Consider the following 16,673-nt stretch of genomic DNA (forward strand, 5'->3'; position numbering starts at 1 on the left):
AACCGCGCTGTCTCTCCCTCTCTCGCTCAGTCGACAAGACGATAGAAAGGGACACCGACACTCGGACAGCAGAAAGGACCAAAAGGTAGGAAGAAAGGAAAAAAGCAACACGAGACACAGCACGTACCGCCAGTGACTGAGCAACAGACCTGGCAATCGCACGTGCGTGCTAAGCGAGCGGCAGCTGTGCAAAGTGGGAGGGGAGAGAGAGAGAGAGAGAGAGAGAGAGAGAGAGAGAGAGAGAGAGAGAGAGAGAGAGAGAGAGAGAGAGAGAGAGAGAGAGAGAGAGAGAGAGAGAGAGAGAGAGAGAGAGAGAGAGAGAGAGAGAGAGAGAGAGAGAGAGAGAGAGAGAGAGACTGACTTGACTTTTAAGGTCTTTTATTACAAAAGTATAAAAAAAGCACAACAACCAAGTAATTCAATGGCAGTCAACAAAATAATTAAATCAAGGAATTGAAAAACATGACATTAAATAATAATTAGAGCAGCAAAAAAAGTTCATCTCCCTCCACCTTGCACAGGATTTCAGCTTTACACCATTTTTGAACAAAGTGATCAAGCCGAGAACTCTCTCGGTAAAAATTGAATTCAATTTTAAGGCGGGCAGACACAAGGCCTTTAAAGGCTAACAAAATTCTGCATTCCGGTGAGCTTGTCCCAGAGACCCGACTCTTCCGCGTAATATATATCGCGAGTTTCGCCTCGGCAAGTAAAAAGTTAACGATTTGAGAACCGACATTCTCGTTAGACACAGGCATGCAGTACACAAAAATATAAGAAGAAAAACAAAAACCGAAATTCTGAAAAACATATTTCAGGAGTTGAAAAAGTGGAGCCAGCCTTTGGCATCCGACATATGCGTGGAAAGTGTCCTCGGAGTGATGGCAAAAAGGGCAGTCATCAGATGTCACGAGGTTCAGTCGTTTAAGAAACGCGTTAGAAGGCAAAGAATAGTGTGCAAGCCTCCACTGTATATCACCGGCACGTTTAGACACAGGTGACGCGTACATCGACGACCAGGTAGGAGAGGATGGAGCCCCTGCAGGTAGAAGCTCTTTCCAGTGGGTGGTCAGTGGGCTATTGGGGTTAGCAGAGATGACAACATTAAGACATTGCATGTACAAAGTAGCCTTTGCACAGGCTTGTAGAGGCTTTGTGGAAGGAGCACCAGAAAAACAAAAATCAGGGAAGTCAGGGTGCATTGTTCTTGTGTTCTGAACATCATGCAGTAGAGGCCATGATAAATTAAAAGAGATGAACACTTTAACAATGGAACGAAGAAGTTGTCCAATTAGTCGGGCTGAAGTAACATTGCAAACTTCCAAAATCTGGTTAGGGGTCTGCCATCCAGAATAAGTATGATTAACAAAATCCTTGACAAGGAAAAAACCAGATTCGATAAAGGATTGAATTAGGGACCTACTTTGGCAATCATGGCAAAATAGGCTGTTGTAGAAAACGGGTTCACACATTAAATTCCAAAATTTGTATGTACCCTTGTTTCGTACTGGGAGGAGGCACTGACCGGCATTCACGAGACTTCGATAAAAGGAGGGCAGCAAGGAGATGTCTATTCGCTGCAGATCGAGTAGAAAGAGCTCGGGGCCACACCTGAGCTTACCCACTTGCTGCAACAAGCAAGAAGCCAGGGGCCGCCAAGACAGGACTTCCTTGTAGAGAAGTTGGCGCAAGGTGGTTAGTCGAAAAGCCAGTATTTTACTGGTAATGTCCACAAGTCCTTGACCTCCTTTATCCAAGGGGACACTTAGAAGATCAGCTCGGAGTCGGTGCATACCATTCCAGAAAAAATTAACAAGGATACGCTGCAAGTTAATGACTAGCGATTTGGGCGGTTGTAAGACAGTCATCCGATGCCAGAGTTTGGAAGCAGCCAAGTTATTAATTATCAGCACTCGACCTCTATAAGACAGTAGGCTGGACAATCTTTTCCAACAATTAAGGATATGGGAGGTGTGATCAACCATCTGATCCCAGTTCTTTAAGGAAAAGGTCTCATTTCCAAGAAACACACCGAGATGTTTAACACCATCATACCTCCACTGCAAAGCATTAGGCAGGGAAGGTGGGGTAAATAACCCAGAAGGACCAAGACACAAGGCTTTACTCTTACTCCAATTGACAGTAGCAGAGGATGCCAAATTGAATTCACATAGAGCACTTGTGAGGGCAGCAATGTCAGACTGAGTGTTAACAATCACACACAAATCGTCAGCATACGCAAGCACCTTAACAGGATTAGCAAGAGGTGTCACCAAGAACCCAGAAAGTTTGTGGCGTAAGTGAATCAGCAAGGGTTCAATAGAAAGTGAATACAGGTACCCGGAAAGAGGGCAGCCTTGTCTAATACCTCGCTGAATAGGAAAAGGTGAACATAAACTGTTGTTGATGTTCACCAAACTAAAGTTGTTGTGATACAGCAGCTTGATACAAGAAATAAAGAAGGAGCCAAACCCGAACCCCTTCAAAACTTCAAGTAAATACAAATGGTCAACACTATCAAAGGCCTTTTCCTGATCTAAAAAGATCAGCCCGGTGTTAACATTCTGACAATGACAAATCGAAATCAAATCACGAACAGAAAAAATATTATCAAATATCGATCTGCCGGGAATACAATAAGACTGGTCGGGGGATACAACGTGCCCAATTAAGGTCTTTATGCGATTAGCGAGTAACTTAGACAGGATTTTGTAATCAGTACAGAGTAGAGAGATCGGGCGCCAGTTCTCAACAAGTTGAAGATCTCCCTTTTTAGGGATTAATGAAATGATGGCACGTCTGCAGCTCAAGGGAAGTTCGCCAGTTTGTATACTTTCTATGAAGACAATTAGTAGACATGGTCCCAGCAAATCCCAAAAGGTGCTGTAGAATTCCACTGGCAACCCGTCTAAGCCAGGTGCCCTGTTGGTGGGCAAGGTCTTTAAAACACTAGTGAGTTCGTCCAGTGTTATTTCACCTTCAGCAGTCGAATTCTGTGTCTCAGTAAGTGTAGGCAAGGATGCGGTAAATGAATGTATGTGGTTTGAGAAAGTGTGCTTAGAGGAGTAGAGGTGAGAAAAGAAAGTCTTAATAGTAAGTTTGATGTCACTTGGATCAGTCAAAATCCTTCCGCCAGCAGAACGCAAGGACAATATTTGTTTTTGTTTTTTTGAGGCAGTTTCCAGCTTGAAGAAAAGTCTGCTCGGAGTATTTAGTTGTTGCAAATGAGTCATTCTCATCCGAAGGAGTGCACCTTTTGCACGTTCGGCCAGTAATTCATTTAACAGGGCTTTCTTTTCATACAGCATCTGCTGCTGCCCACTATTACAAGAGGATGACACTTTGTTTTGCAAGTGAAGAATTTGTGTCTTCACCAGATCTATATTTACATCATGATCCCGAGTACTGTGTCGTGAGAAATTTTGACAAAAAACTCTAATTTGAGCTTTAGCGTTGTCCCACCACTGACGTAAACACGAGAACTCTTTATCCATCGTGATGTAATGTGCCCAAAAGGCCCTAAAGGATGCAACAAAGAATTCGTTTTGAAGAAGAGTTGTGTTGAACTTCCAATAAGGGCTCACCACCTTTATGAGTGGCAACTGAAAATGCATAGTGATGATGTGGTGATCGGAAAACCCAGATGGGAGAATAGAGGTGTTTGAGACGAGGTTGAGGAAATGGTCAGAAACGTACAATTTATCAAGTCGAGCTAGCGACACTAAGTTGTTAGAGCAGCGACACCAAGTAAATTGTTGCTGCATCGGATGTTGCAATCTCCAAATGTCTGTCAGCTTGAATCTTGAGATTGAGCGAACGAGAGGTCTTGTACTGGCTGCATGTGGCTCAGCTCCATTCCTATCAAGGGAGGGGTTAAGTGTGCAATTGAAATCTCCTCCAAGACATAGAAAGTGGTCAGGGGGAACACCAGCAAGATACGAGTCGAGACAGTCAAAAAAGGAAGATCTTTCAGCATTTGTACTTGGTGCGTACACATTGATTATTGTGAAAAGCTGCTGACCAACAGAGAAAGTCAGCGAGGCTAAATATCCCTTCACAATTTCTTTAAAGGATACCGAAGTCAAGGGAAGAGTTTGCCGAAAGAAGATGGCTATCCCAGCAATTGGGCTTGATAGATTGCTAAAGAACCAATGCCCTTTGAGAAACAAATCCCACTCAGCTGAAGAACCTTCGGTAGAATGAGTTTCCTGCAACAACAAGATGTCAACCTTGTTGCACTCGATTAGTTGTTTAACTTGCACTTTACGAAGAGACGTGCGACCACCGTTGATATTAAGACTGGCAATGCGTAGTTTCATTGTGATGGGGCACCGGCAGGACATCAGCCATTGTCTTTGAGCTCGCTCCGAGCACGACTTAGAAATTTCCTTAACCGGTGACGTTGAGGGTCTGCAACGTTGTACCGATCCGGTCTAGAAATCATTAGTCGAGCCACTTGAATGAAATCTTCTAGGACTAGAAAATGGTCTTTAATTTTGACCCCCTTTTTGCGAAAACTTTTGTGTAAGAAGGCGTGAACGGCATCGGGAGATACTGAGGAATCAACCTCAAGGTTGTGAGGAGGGACATCGCTGCCTGTGTCGCTTAAGGTCGAAGCAACAGAAGATGTTCCATCAGACTCGTAACCCATGCTGTCAACCACAAGTTCCTGCGGTTCTTCAGGAGCAATTTGTTCAGATGCTGCAGGTACAGCCACCTCCAGATCACAATCAATTTGTACATCCGGTGCATCGATTTTGACTGTGGCATCTGTGCATGGTGGGGGTTGGGAGAGGGTCTCATCGACTCCACGAGGGATCTCCGGTTCATCAAGCACAGTGGGAGTAACAGTTTCAGGTGTACTCACAACAGGAGTGCAGGGCTGCTCAGGAGGTGAGTCTATAGGAATGGGTTCAGGTGAGTGTTTGGCAGGTGTTCTTACCGCTTGCGCATAGGAAGGAGACCTCTTGGGTTTCACTTGATTATCTAATTTGGTATCAATTGCTCGCTTCTGTGCTTTATTCCGGGTTACAACTGTGAAACCATCATCTGCATCATTCGTCCGTCCTGGGTGAGCATCTTGCGAAGGAAGTGATTCCTGTCCCTCAGGTGAAGAAGAAGAGTCCCGTCTTTCAGGCGTAGGAAGAAAATCCTGTCCTTCAGGTGGTGTGGTGTTCTGATTGGACGCTGAATTGGCATCAGGGAGATTATTCGGACAATCCCTCCGCAGGTGTCCATGCTGATTACAGGCATAGCACGTTAACACCTCTGTTGTTGCATACATTTGATAATTGTAGTTATCATGTTTTATCGTGAATTTAACATCAAGGTCACGACGGTTTTCGTTCAAAATCATAAATAATTGACGTCTGAAGGAATAAACGTGTTTGTAACGATCGTCACGGCACCGTAAGGGAACCATTGAAATTCGGGACACGACTATGCCGAAATTACGAAGAGCAAGCTCGACTTTTTCGTCCTCCAAAAATGGAGGAATGTTGGAAACCAGAACTTTTACTGATGGCGAGTCAAACGGTGAAACTGGGACGAAAATATCGGGCTCGACGGATAAACCCGATTCCACAACACTCGCAACCATTGCTTGTTGTAGCACGAAGACAACAACTTTCTTGTTCATTCTCGAAGCTGCAAGAACATTTTCAGCTCCGATAATTTCACCGACGGCGATAATAATCGCCTCGACCGCAACATGAGCTGGAGGGACGCATGTGAGGCCATGCTTCCTGCTTAACGATCCGAACGCGGTACTGCGAGAACGGACGCTCGTCATGCCGGCCTGGGCCGTGATAAGGATGGCGACGGCAAAGTGAGAATGTAGTTAACTCAAAAAAACAGTTCTCGTCACTTTACACGAAGCGATAAGAACATGCGGATGCAATGGAAGGCAACAAACTCACTTACCATCACCCACCGCATGCGCTCTGTCTCTCTCTCGTCTCAAGAAAGGGAAGGGAGGGAAAAGGTAATACAGGGGAAAGGTTTGAGCACAGGGGAGGAAACACGAATACGAATGAAGTAATGATATGAGAACAACAGGGGGGTCGTGGGGGCGAGGGAAAGGTTGAAATAATAAGGGAAGACAGCCGGAACACTCGACAGCCAGAGCAACTCACACCTCCCCGAACTGCACAACCGCCATCTTGCCACGCCCAACACACGAACGGCCAGCAGGGGGCGAGAGAGAGAGAGAGAGAGAGAGGAGAGAGAGAGAGAGAGAGAGAGAGACAGAGAGAGAGAGAGAGAGAGAGAGAGAGAGAGAGAGAGAGACTGACTTTTGTGCCCTTTTATTATAAAAATACAAGCCATTCCACAAAGCGGTTGAAAGCAAAGCAACCAGTTTAAAGAAACATTTCGTAAGGATCATGAATTCACCAAAAAGGAGCAAAGGATATTTAAAGGAAACAGCAAGTATAAAAATTTTACAAACCAAAGGTGAAGACACAAACAAAAACCACAAACAATTTTAAAGGAAATGCTCATGCAAGAGCTATGAACACATCAAGAGCAAATTAAGTGTTTAATTAAATTAAGCGAAAAATTGAGAGAGGGAGAGAGAGGGAGAGGGAGAGGGAGAGGGAGAGAGGGAGAGAGGGCGAGAGGGAGAGAGGGAGAGAGGGAGAGAGGGAGAGAGAGAGAGAGAGAGAGAGAGAGAGAAAAACATTCGACATTTGTCCCCGTTTGTTGCCAGGAAAACATTGTTCACAGTGAAAACCCAAAAAACAATTCAAGGCGATGGCTGTACAAGTTTAAAATGGGAGACAAGATAAATCATAAATTCATTGTAAGAGAACCATCGGCCAGTTGACATAAGGATGCCTTGATACACCACCGTTGTGAGAACACTGTGCAATCATTCGATTGAAACTCAAGATTTACACGCGATGTGACGAAGGCTTTAAAAAGGTGAACAACATCATCAACAGAATTGCAGGCATTTTGCATCCTGTGTTTTCTCGACAAGTATAGGACAAGTTTTGCTTCAGAAGACAAATAGTTGACTAAAAGGCACTCATCTTTACACAGGCGGGAAGTAGTGAAACCGAAGATAAAAACACAATGCGTAAAAATTAGGCCAAGCCCCCGGACCACACGCGATAAAACTGTAAAAAGGGGTGCCAACCTAGGACAATCAAAAAAATGTGAGAAATGGTTTCCGTCGCACCGCAAAACGGACATAATTCCGTGTTATCGGAACATATGCGATGTGATAAAACATTTGATGGTAAAATGTAGTGCGCCAGCCGCCATTGTAAGTCTCCGGAGCGCTTGGCGATGGGGGCCTTGTACATAGTAAGCCAATTGATGGTGGTGGAAGGAGTAGTCCGGAACATTCTCCCCCAGTGCGCTTGCGGTTCTGCGGGTCTATCGTGAACAAGGGTTAAAACACAAAGCATAAACACAAGATTTCTCCATCAAATGAAAAGGGGTGAAGCCCTGAAAATGAAGTAGAAGTCTAGGAAAGAGAAATTCGGATAAAGAAGGGCTAGCTTCCGCCTGTGGGGCCCATTTTAGCCCGGTTCCCTTGAAAAAACGCAGGATCACAGAAAAGATCCTTCCTATGACTCGAATGGATTGAACTCCGGTGGCTACAGCGATGTCAGCAGCTGGCTTCCACTTGTAAGGAAAAGGGGTTCTGAGATGTTTAACCTTGATGCATCCGACGTCGATAAACTTTTGCATAAAAGCACGGTTACTGCAGACCCCTTCAAATATGGGGTTTAGAAATATGGGCTCGTTTAAAAACAGCTCAAGAGAATAGTTCCTCTTGTCACGGCGAACAGTAACCGCTTGCCATGCCTCCAGCATACTCCTATAGAATAGAGGAACTGGTGTTACATCAACTTTCGTGGTGTCTATAAGGAATAGTTCTTGGTCGTAGTTGAGTTTCCCTGCTTGCTGAAGCAGGCAGTGAGCCGACGCTTTCCACGAGACGTCGGTGTACAGCAGCCTACGAAGTGAAAGGAGGCGAAAAGCCATCACTTTGCTAGAAACAGCAATCAGTCCATGTCCTCCTTGAGCAGCAGGCAGGCTGAGCACACCAGGTCGAAGCCAGTGCTTACCTCCCCCAAAAAAGTCGATAAAAGTAGCTTGTAGCTTTTTGAGAATGAAATCTGGGGGCTGCAGTGCTATTAAAACATGCCAAAGCATTGATGCCGCAAGATTATTTATAACAAGGGTTCGGCCCCGATAAGAAAGTTGACAAAGTAAACCCCTCCATTTCAGCAACCGTCTCTCAGTTTTGATTATGAGAGACTCCCAGTTTTTTAAAATGAAGTTTCCAGGGCCAAGAAAAACACCGAGATAAAGGATTCCATCCCTTGTCCATTCAAGTTGTTCGAGCAGAGTTGGAGGAATGGCTCCATTTTGTGGACCAAGGTAAAGAGCACTGCTCTTCTTCCAATTGACCTTTGCAGAGCTTGCCAAACTAAATTCATGGACACATTGGACCAAGGCGGAGACATCTTCATCCGAATGGACGATTATGCAAAGATCGTCCGCATAAGCGATCACCTTAACTGGGTGTGCCGTTGGTTGCGGAAGGAAACCGAGAAGACGTGCATGCAAGCGAACAATCAAAGGTTCAAGTGCGAGGGAGTACAGGAGGCCAGACAATGGACATCCTTGGCGAATGCCTCTACTAGCCGGGAAAGGTGGACATAAAATATTGTTAACCTTGAGTAGACTAAAGATAATATTATCTAGTAACTGTACGTGAGAGATAAAATTTTCTGGAAACCCAAACCCACGTAAAACCGAAAAAAGATAAAAGTGATCAATGGTGTCAAAGGCTTTTTCTTGGTCTAAAAAAAACCAGACCAACATTTCTTTGTTTAAGATCACAGATATCAATTAAATCACGCACGATAAAAATACTGTCATGTATTGGCCTTTTCGGAATACAGTAGCATTGATCGGGGTGTATGATGTCGCCAATCACGGGCCTGAGCCGGTTGGTAAGAGCCTTGGAGAAAACTTTGTAATCCGTACAAAGCAGTGAGATGGGACGCCAATTTTGCGGTTGCTGGAGGTCTCCTTTCTTTGGGACCAGGGCGAGTACCGCCCTACGACAGCTTAGCGGCAGTAAGCCTAATCGTAGGCTGTCAACCAAAACTTCGAGTAACTCTGGTCCCAGGAGGTCCCAGAAAGCTTTGTAAAATTCTGCAGGTATCCCATCCAAGCCAGAGGCCTTACCTGAAGGTAAGGTTTGTAAAGCAGCATGGAGTTCTTCCATGGTTAGCTCCTTGTTCAGTTGCAGGCACGCAGACTCCGACAAGGTGGGTAAGGAGGAAGTCAAGGATCCTGTGATCTCGTTATCGATTCCCTTAGCGCGATACAGGTCAGAGAAGTAGTTCTTGAGAGAATACCTGATGTCTTTTTGATCGTGCGTTATTCTTCCTTCCTTCGTCCTTACTGAGGTAATCTGCTGACCTCTCTTAGTTCGGACTTCCAGTGCAAAAAAGAACTTGGAGGAGGTATCCAAATGACACAAGTTCTCCATTCAGAGACGGATCAGCGCTCCTCTAGCTTGCTTTGCACATAGACCAGCAAGAAGAGCTTTTTTCTTCGCCAGCAGAGAGTTCGTTCTCTCAGTACTAGAAGCCGAGAGGTTGGATTGCAAGGATAATATTTCCTTGGCAATCAGGGATTGAAGGGCAGAGTTGTGTTGAGTACGATAAGCTCCATATTGTTGGCAAAACAATCTCATCTGTACTTTGGCATTGTCCCACCATATGTATTGAGGTAAATATAACCGAAGATGTGGTCTCAAAGCGTGGCAAACTGTCTCGTGCAGTAATATATATATATATATATATATATATATATATATATATATATATATATATATATATATTTTCCACTGTTAGGGCTAAGTATATAAAAAGAAAGAGCAATCAGAGATTGCAGACCCTTGCCAGCATGTGTGTGGTTTGGGTCCTCGGGTCCTCTGTGTCTTCTGGGTCATCTGTGCCTTTTGGATTCCCCAGGGTCTTATGGGTTTTTTTGGTCCTCAGGTTCTTGGGTCCTTGGGGTATTTTGGGGCTCTAGGCACTTTTGGGTATTTGGGATCTTTGGGGTCTTTGAGGGTCTTTGGGGTCCTCTGGGTATTTTGGGTCCACTGGGTCTTTTTTGTCTTTAGGGTCCATTGGGTCTTTTGGGTTTCCAGTTGTTTAAGGGACTTCAGGTCTTTGGGATCCTCCAGGTATTTTGGGTCTTTGGGGTCCTCTGGGTCTTTTGGCCATTGGGGTTTTTGGTATCTTTTGGGTTTTTAAGCATCTTTGGGGCCCTCTGGGTCTTTCTGCTCTTCGGGGTGTTTAAGGGATTTTTGGGTATTCAGGGTTTTTTAGGGTATTTTAGGTCATATAGGTCTTTGGAGTATTTTGGGTCTTTATGGGTGTTTTGGTTCTCTGAGGCTTTTGGGTCTTAAAGGGTTTAAAGGTTCTAAAGGGTCTACTCACGTTTTGTGCGGACAAACAGACAGACAAATGAAAAATCACTCATAGAGCGACATTTGGGAAAAGAGAACAAAGTAGAATGGCAGTTATTGGTGGTTGAATTCATTTCGCTGATATGAAAATCCTATTGAAATTTCAAGTCAATGGGATTAAAACTGAGGATTTTAGAAATTTGAAATGGTTGTTGATCTTTGGATTATGTTGACCTTTTGGCCTGTGTTGATCTCAAAAATACCTGGTGGTTGAATTCAGTTCGCTGATATGTAAATCCCATTCAAATTTCAAGTCAATCAGATGAAAATTGAGGATTTTAGAAATTTGAAATGGTTGTTGACCTTTGGCTTATGTTGACCTTTTGGCCTATTGTGATCTCAAAAATACTTGGTGGTTGAATTCAGTTCGCTGATATGTAAATCCTATTCAAATTCAGTCAATTGGATGAAAATTGAGAATTTTAGAAATTTGACAAAGTTGCTGACCTTTGGCCTATGTTGACCTTTTGACATTTTAACTCAAAATCAATAGGCTTCTTCCTTATGACCATCTCTACAATTTGATGAAGTTTCGTAAAGATCGGTTTTAAATTGTGACCTGTAGGCGACTGACAGACAAACAGAATAACGCACAAGACCAACCAATATAGTTGAAAAATCTCTGATTTGCACAAGTAACAAACGGAACCAAATTAATGCAATTCCCTCTCGTCTGGTGAGGGTAATAAGGTAGGTAAGCCTACCTAATATTGCATAGCGTTTCAATAATGTAAACGTAAAATCTATCACAATTACATTTTAAAAAATGCTTTAAGGGTTTAATTGTGTTTACGTTTTTGAAGTGTACTTATACATTATCCCAAAAATCAGGGTCTATTATATAGTTACTAAACGTTGTTGGAAAAGATGGATAGGTATTTTCGGTGTAATTTCTGTTATTGTCCTTTACATTTCCCGATTGAACAATCAACAACAATAATGGCCGATTCAATGCTTTGGTGTTGATCAATTCAATGCTTTGGTGTTGTTGTATGTGTACAAAGATATTGAGTTAGACATCGAGAGGTAGTGGACGCGTATGCAAGAAAATATCCCCAAAGGATGTTATTCATGAATCCTCTGTCTGATTTAAATAGATTTCATAAGACAATCGCAGTGACGTCACACGTTAACTTTATTGACCTTACGGTTATTTAATATCGTTGCAGTTTACATGGGAATAATTGATTTGTTTTGATTGTTGTGTAATTTCTTTCATTGTATGCAATCTCTGCTTTTCATTCAATTGGATTTCTAAGATGAGACAACAATTGAAATAAATGTTAAGTTTTGAGCAAAATGCCAAAAGTTTTTTTTCATTCGATAACTTCTTTAAAAGTGTATTAGAGCATTCTGTGTCTATATTTAGAATTGTCTTTAGAATTTATAACAAAAGAAACACCCATAAAAAATGTTCCCCTCACTCTGCTCGGCGAAATTTTATTTTTTCAGTGCGATGTAAATTTTTGCGCCTCCGACTCCCACCTTAACCTAAAAAAATCATGGATCCACACCTGATCTCCACACCTAAACTGGCACCAACAGCCTAGCTAAACACTTTGAAGAACATAAAGGCAGATTTCCAAAGGGGAGAACTAAAAACAGAAGTCCCAGGATGATGATTTTTAGACCCAGATAATAGGAGGGGTGTATGGTATGTACGTCATCTATCTCCTATATAAGGGAGCCGTTGGTCTGTGTGTCGCCATTTTTCTCGGAGATGGCTGAACGGATCTTCGTCAAACTTTCAGAGGTTCATCAGTGAGTGCCTGGGAGTGCCCTATAGTGCCTAAGCTTTTGATTAATGACACTTATAATTATATACAAGTACACATTCGCATAAATAAATACAAAACAATCACCAGAGATTTGAACACGAATGATAAAACTATTCCGGAAGCAGTCGAAGTTGGTGGTAAGGCTTCTTCTTCTTCTTCTCCTGATCGTCATCATTCTTAACTCAGAAACGTGATGAACGGCACATTCAGCAGCATATATTAAACGAAAAGGTAAAATGATGATTTAATATTTGTGATGGATTCGGATTTGGATGTAATTGCTTTTCCATTATATTTTCCCTCATTTCAAATACTAGGGCATGCCCGTACTATATCTATATCTAAAATTATATCCCCCCCTCTATTTACATGAAATGGTTTGGTCCATGAAATGTTTTGGTCCATTCGCAACGCCAAAGCGAACGGCGAACGCTTTACATGAAATGGTTTGGTGCATGAAATGTTTTGGTCCATTCGCAACGCCAAAGCGAACGGCGAACGGCTTGCGAGTACAGTGACAATCCCCCCGGGGTTTTTATTAGTTTTAAAACATAGTTTAACGCCAACATAGCGCCAACATAGTTTGCAAACGTGAAATAAATGAATACGCTCTCAAATGTGCCATCCGAGGCAGAGTGTGTCCGCCACGTTCGGCACACGCGATAGCTCGCTGCTCTCTGATTGGTTGAATCGTTTTTTGGACATAGCTCGGTAAGTAATTGTCCGATTAATATGAAACCTTGAAAAGGCACATCCTCGGGTCCCCAGCAATATACCTGGCAAGTTTAAAGTATATCGGACCCGTGGTTGTCGAGAAACAGCGGTCACAGACAAACAAACGTACAAACGTACAAACAAACACACAGAGATTACTGGAATTATAGATAGATGTTAATGTTTCTTTTTTGCTTGAGCAATGCCGGGTACTACAGCTATAGACACTTATATACTTTACTCGGGGTACAAATACAAATACATCTTTGTCTGGGGGGTAACATGGGCTATGTGACTGCGGAATCATTCGAGAGTGTAGGGGACTGGGAGAGGGGCGTAAATTCTCTATGTAAATGTGTACTGTATAGCGCCACCTGGTGATGGTGGCAGAGGGTATTACAATATCCTTTTTTTTTTTTACCTGTACAACACTGAGGTTAAAGCACTGTTTGAATGGGAAAAAAAATTTCTCATTCCCTTCCCCCTCCTCCCCCCCCCCCTCCTCAAAGCGGAGGGGCCTGTCAAAGCCACCCCACCCCCCAAAATATGTATATGTAGTATATCTTTCTCCTCTCTCCCCTCACCTTCCCCTCCCCTCCCGTCACCTCAGCCTCCCCCTTACACTCCACCCACTCCCTTCCTCACCCCCCTCCCTTCCTCAATTTCAATTTATCTTTTGAGTTTTGTCATCATATTTTCAAGAAAGCTTTATTATGAGAATATGGAGAAGGTAAATTAATAATTTGGTCAAATGGTCAAAGGTCAGCGTCATCCAAAATCATCCATTTTCACCCAATTGACCTAAAATTTTAAGAATTTGCATATTGGGGCACACAATAAATTCACCAAACAAAAGCTAGAACCTGATTATTTATTTTAGATTAAAAGGTCAAACCTGCATGAAATCATCAAAAAAAAATTCTTTCTTTTTAAACTATTTTCGTCATGTTTAGATTATGGTTGAACACATCTGAATACAAACAGATGCGGATGGGCTTTGCATTTTCAGATGCTTTATAATTTTCTTTTATTTTATCCACAGGGGCTGCTGGTGTGTTGGTTGGCCACCCACTGGACACGGTTAAGGTCGGTGATGCACCTTGATACTTCCAATATACAAAAAAAAGGAAATTCTGCTTGTGCCATACATCTCCACTCGAGTAATAGCAGGCAACATTTCTACCACAATGCGAAACATAACACAACAAGCAGTGATACCATACAGCATAATAAGGTAATAACTTCAAAAGAGACAGCCAAACATTACATTGAAATGCAAAACAAACCAGATTGTAGTCCAGTGTGCTTGAGAGTAAAAGCACCACCAATTTTATCAATGACCACGGGTAAGGCCCAAGTCCAACGATTCATCCACCAAATGATTTTCATTCAGATTTATATGAGCAGCTTGCACCAAGCATTAAACATCTTCTTTTTTTTCTTTCTTTTTTGTATACAAGATCGAGGCTCGTGAAAGAGCTAACATTAATCAGACAAAAAGTTAAACCGACACAGAAAACACAAAATAAGGGGAGCGATAGACAAGATGGGGAGAGAGGGGGAAGGACACAAACACAACATTTGAGAGCAGGGACATCGAAAGAACTGTGGGAGGTAGAGGGCATGGGGGGAGGTGGGAGAGGTATAAAACATATGGACACTGCAAGGACTTCCAGGAAAGAAGTTGGAATTTCAAAAAAGTGGATCTGGGGTGAATTAGCGGGAGTAGAAAAGATCAAGGTTTTGGATGGGGGAAGATAAGAGATGGTGGTGAACAGTTGTTTGAAAGACGTGGAGAGAAGAGTGGGATTGAAGGGAGTGGGGGAGTTTGTTCCAGAGGCGGGAGAAAAGGGGAATGAAAGAGTGAAGGTGAGCAGAGAGCCTAGATTTTGCAGTTTAACCATGAGGGTTGCTGGCAGGTCTTGTGCGACCTGTTGGAATATTTGGGGGACAGAGCACAGAGAGAGCTGGGGAGCAAGGCCGGAGAGGAGTCGGTAGAAGACAGAAAGACCGCCAACCTGCCTGAGATGAGTGAGTGAAAGGCCCTCGGAGTTAGCTTCATCGCAGGAGATTCCAATTATTCTGAAAGCTTTGGTTTCAACAGCGTGAAGCCGAGTTAGGTGTGAGGCAGGAGCACCGGCCCAGAGGGGGGAACAGGATTCCATTGAGCTGCAGATGAAAGCCTTGTATGTGGTGAGGAGCTCAGGTGTGCCAAGGAAGGACTTTGCAAGATGGAGGATGCCCAGTCGGCGACTGGCTTTGGAGGCCAGCTTGGAAATGTGGTGTTCCCAAGAAAGATCATCGCAGATAGTGAGAACCAATAGCTTGAGCGACAGAACCTCTTGGAGAGGATTGTTGAGAAAGTAGATGGGAGGGTTTTCCATTCGGTCTTTTTCGAGAGACATGGTAAGAGTGTGAGTTTTTTCAGGATTGAAAGACATGTTCCACTTGTTTGACCAGTCTGTGATTTTGTCCAGGGCTGCAGAGAGTGAGGAGGCTGCAGAGTGCCGATCTGAGGGATGAGGAATGGAGCGGCAGAGAGTGGAGTCATCAGCAAAGAGATAGAGAGGAATTTCGAGAGAGTCGGAGAGATCATTGATGAAGACCAGAAAAAGCACAGGGCCCAGAACACTGCCTTGGGGAACTCCAGCCTGAACAGGAAGGGGAGATGAGAGAAATCCATTCAGGGCCACACGTTGACTACGACCCGAGAGGAAGTCAGCAAGCCATGCGTGGAGATTTCCATGGATACCATAGGAGGAGAGTTTGGTGAGCAGAGCTTGGTGCCAGACCATATCAAAGGCACGTGATATGTCAAGGGAGACAGCTCTGATTTCCTGTTTGGCATTGAGGACCTCCATCCATTGTTGAGACAGCAGAAGCAGCATGTCCAGAGTAGAATGACCTCCCTGCTAAAAAAATGTTCTATAGAGATGCCATAAAAATGTTTCTATAGAAGTCTTATAGACATTCTATAGAACAGTCCAATAGAGTTTCTATAGAACTCTTGGACCATTTTTATGGAACAACTTTCCTATAGAACATGTTTGCTATAGAATCCTAAAGAGCACTTTCAATACAATCTTATACAGCGGTTTCTATAGAATCCTATAGGATCGTTCTTTAGAATCCTATGGACCTGTTTCAATAGAACCCTATAGAATGACTTCTATAGAAAGGCACAAAATCCTATAGAATTTATTTCTGTAGGATTTTGTGCCTTTCTATAGAAGCCATTCTATAGGGTTCTATTGAAACAGGTCTATAGGATTATATTGAAACCGCTCTATAAGATTGTATAGAAAATGCTCTTCAGGATTCTATAGAAAACATGTTATATAGGAAAGTTCTTCTATAGAAACGGTCATAGAGTTCTATAGAAACTCTATTGGACTGTTCTATAGGATGTCTATAAGACTTCTATAGAACATTTTTTGCAGGGATGGTAGAACCACACCAATCAATTGATACAAAAACCAAGTATTGTATTCAAACTCACACAATAATAACACTTAATGCAAGTATAAGGGAACTCTCACTTGCACAGCAAACACCATACAATTCCTATGATGGTACCACCAATGTATTCCTGAATCAATAACTCACAGTACTCCAACGTGAGCGAACTGTAACATTCCCCAAAGTCACGGTGTCATGACACCAGGCCAAAGTCG

General features: G+C 43.1%; 1 protein-coding gene across 4 annotated transcripts in view; it reads left to right on the plus strand.

Moving 5' to 3' along the window:
* SLC25A48 (solute carrier family 25 member 48) overlaps positions 1-16,673 on the plus strand; it is a 137,434-nt gene that overhangs the window by 42,751 nt on the left and 78,010 nt on the right. For 3 of the 4 annotated variants that reach the window (XM_078776749.1, XM_068114021.2, XM_078776750.1), the window contains one exon: positions 14,042-14,085. In XM_078776749.1, coding sequence (XP_078632875.1) covers positions 14,042-14,085 — 44 coding nt within the window. Of the gene's footprint in view, positions 1-14,041; positions 14,086-14,112; positions 14,234-16,673 lie in introns of those variants that run through there. The other variant, XM_068114025.2, reaches the window with a different exon arrangement.

This window comes from Myxine glutinosa, chromosome 4, assembly GCF_964187855.1.
Source record: "Myxine glutinosa chromosome 4, kmMyxGlut1.1, whole genome shotgun sequence".
Taxonomy (NCBI): domain Eukaryota; kingdom Metazoa; phylum Chordata; class Myxini; order Myxiniformes; family Myxinidae; genus Myxine; species Myxine glutinosa.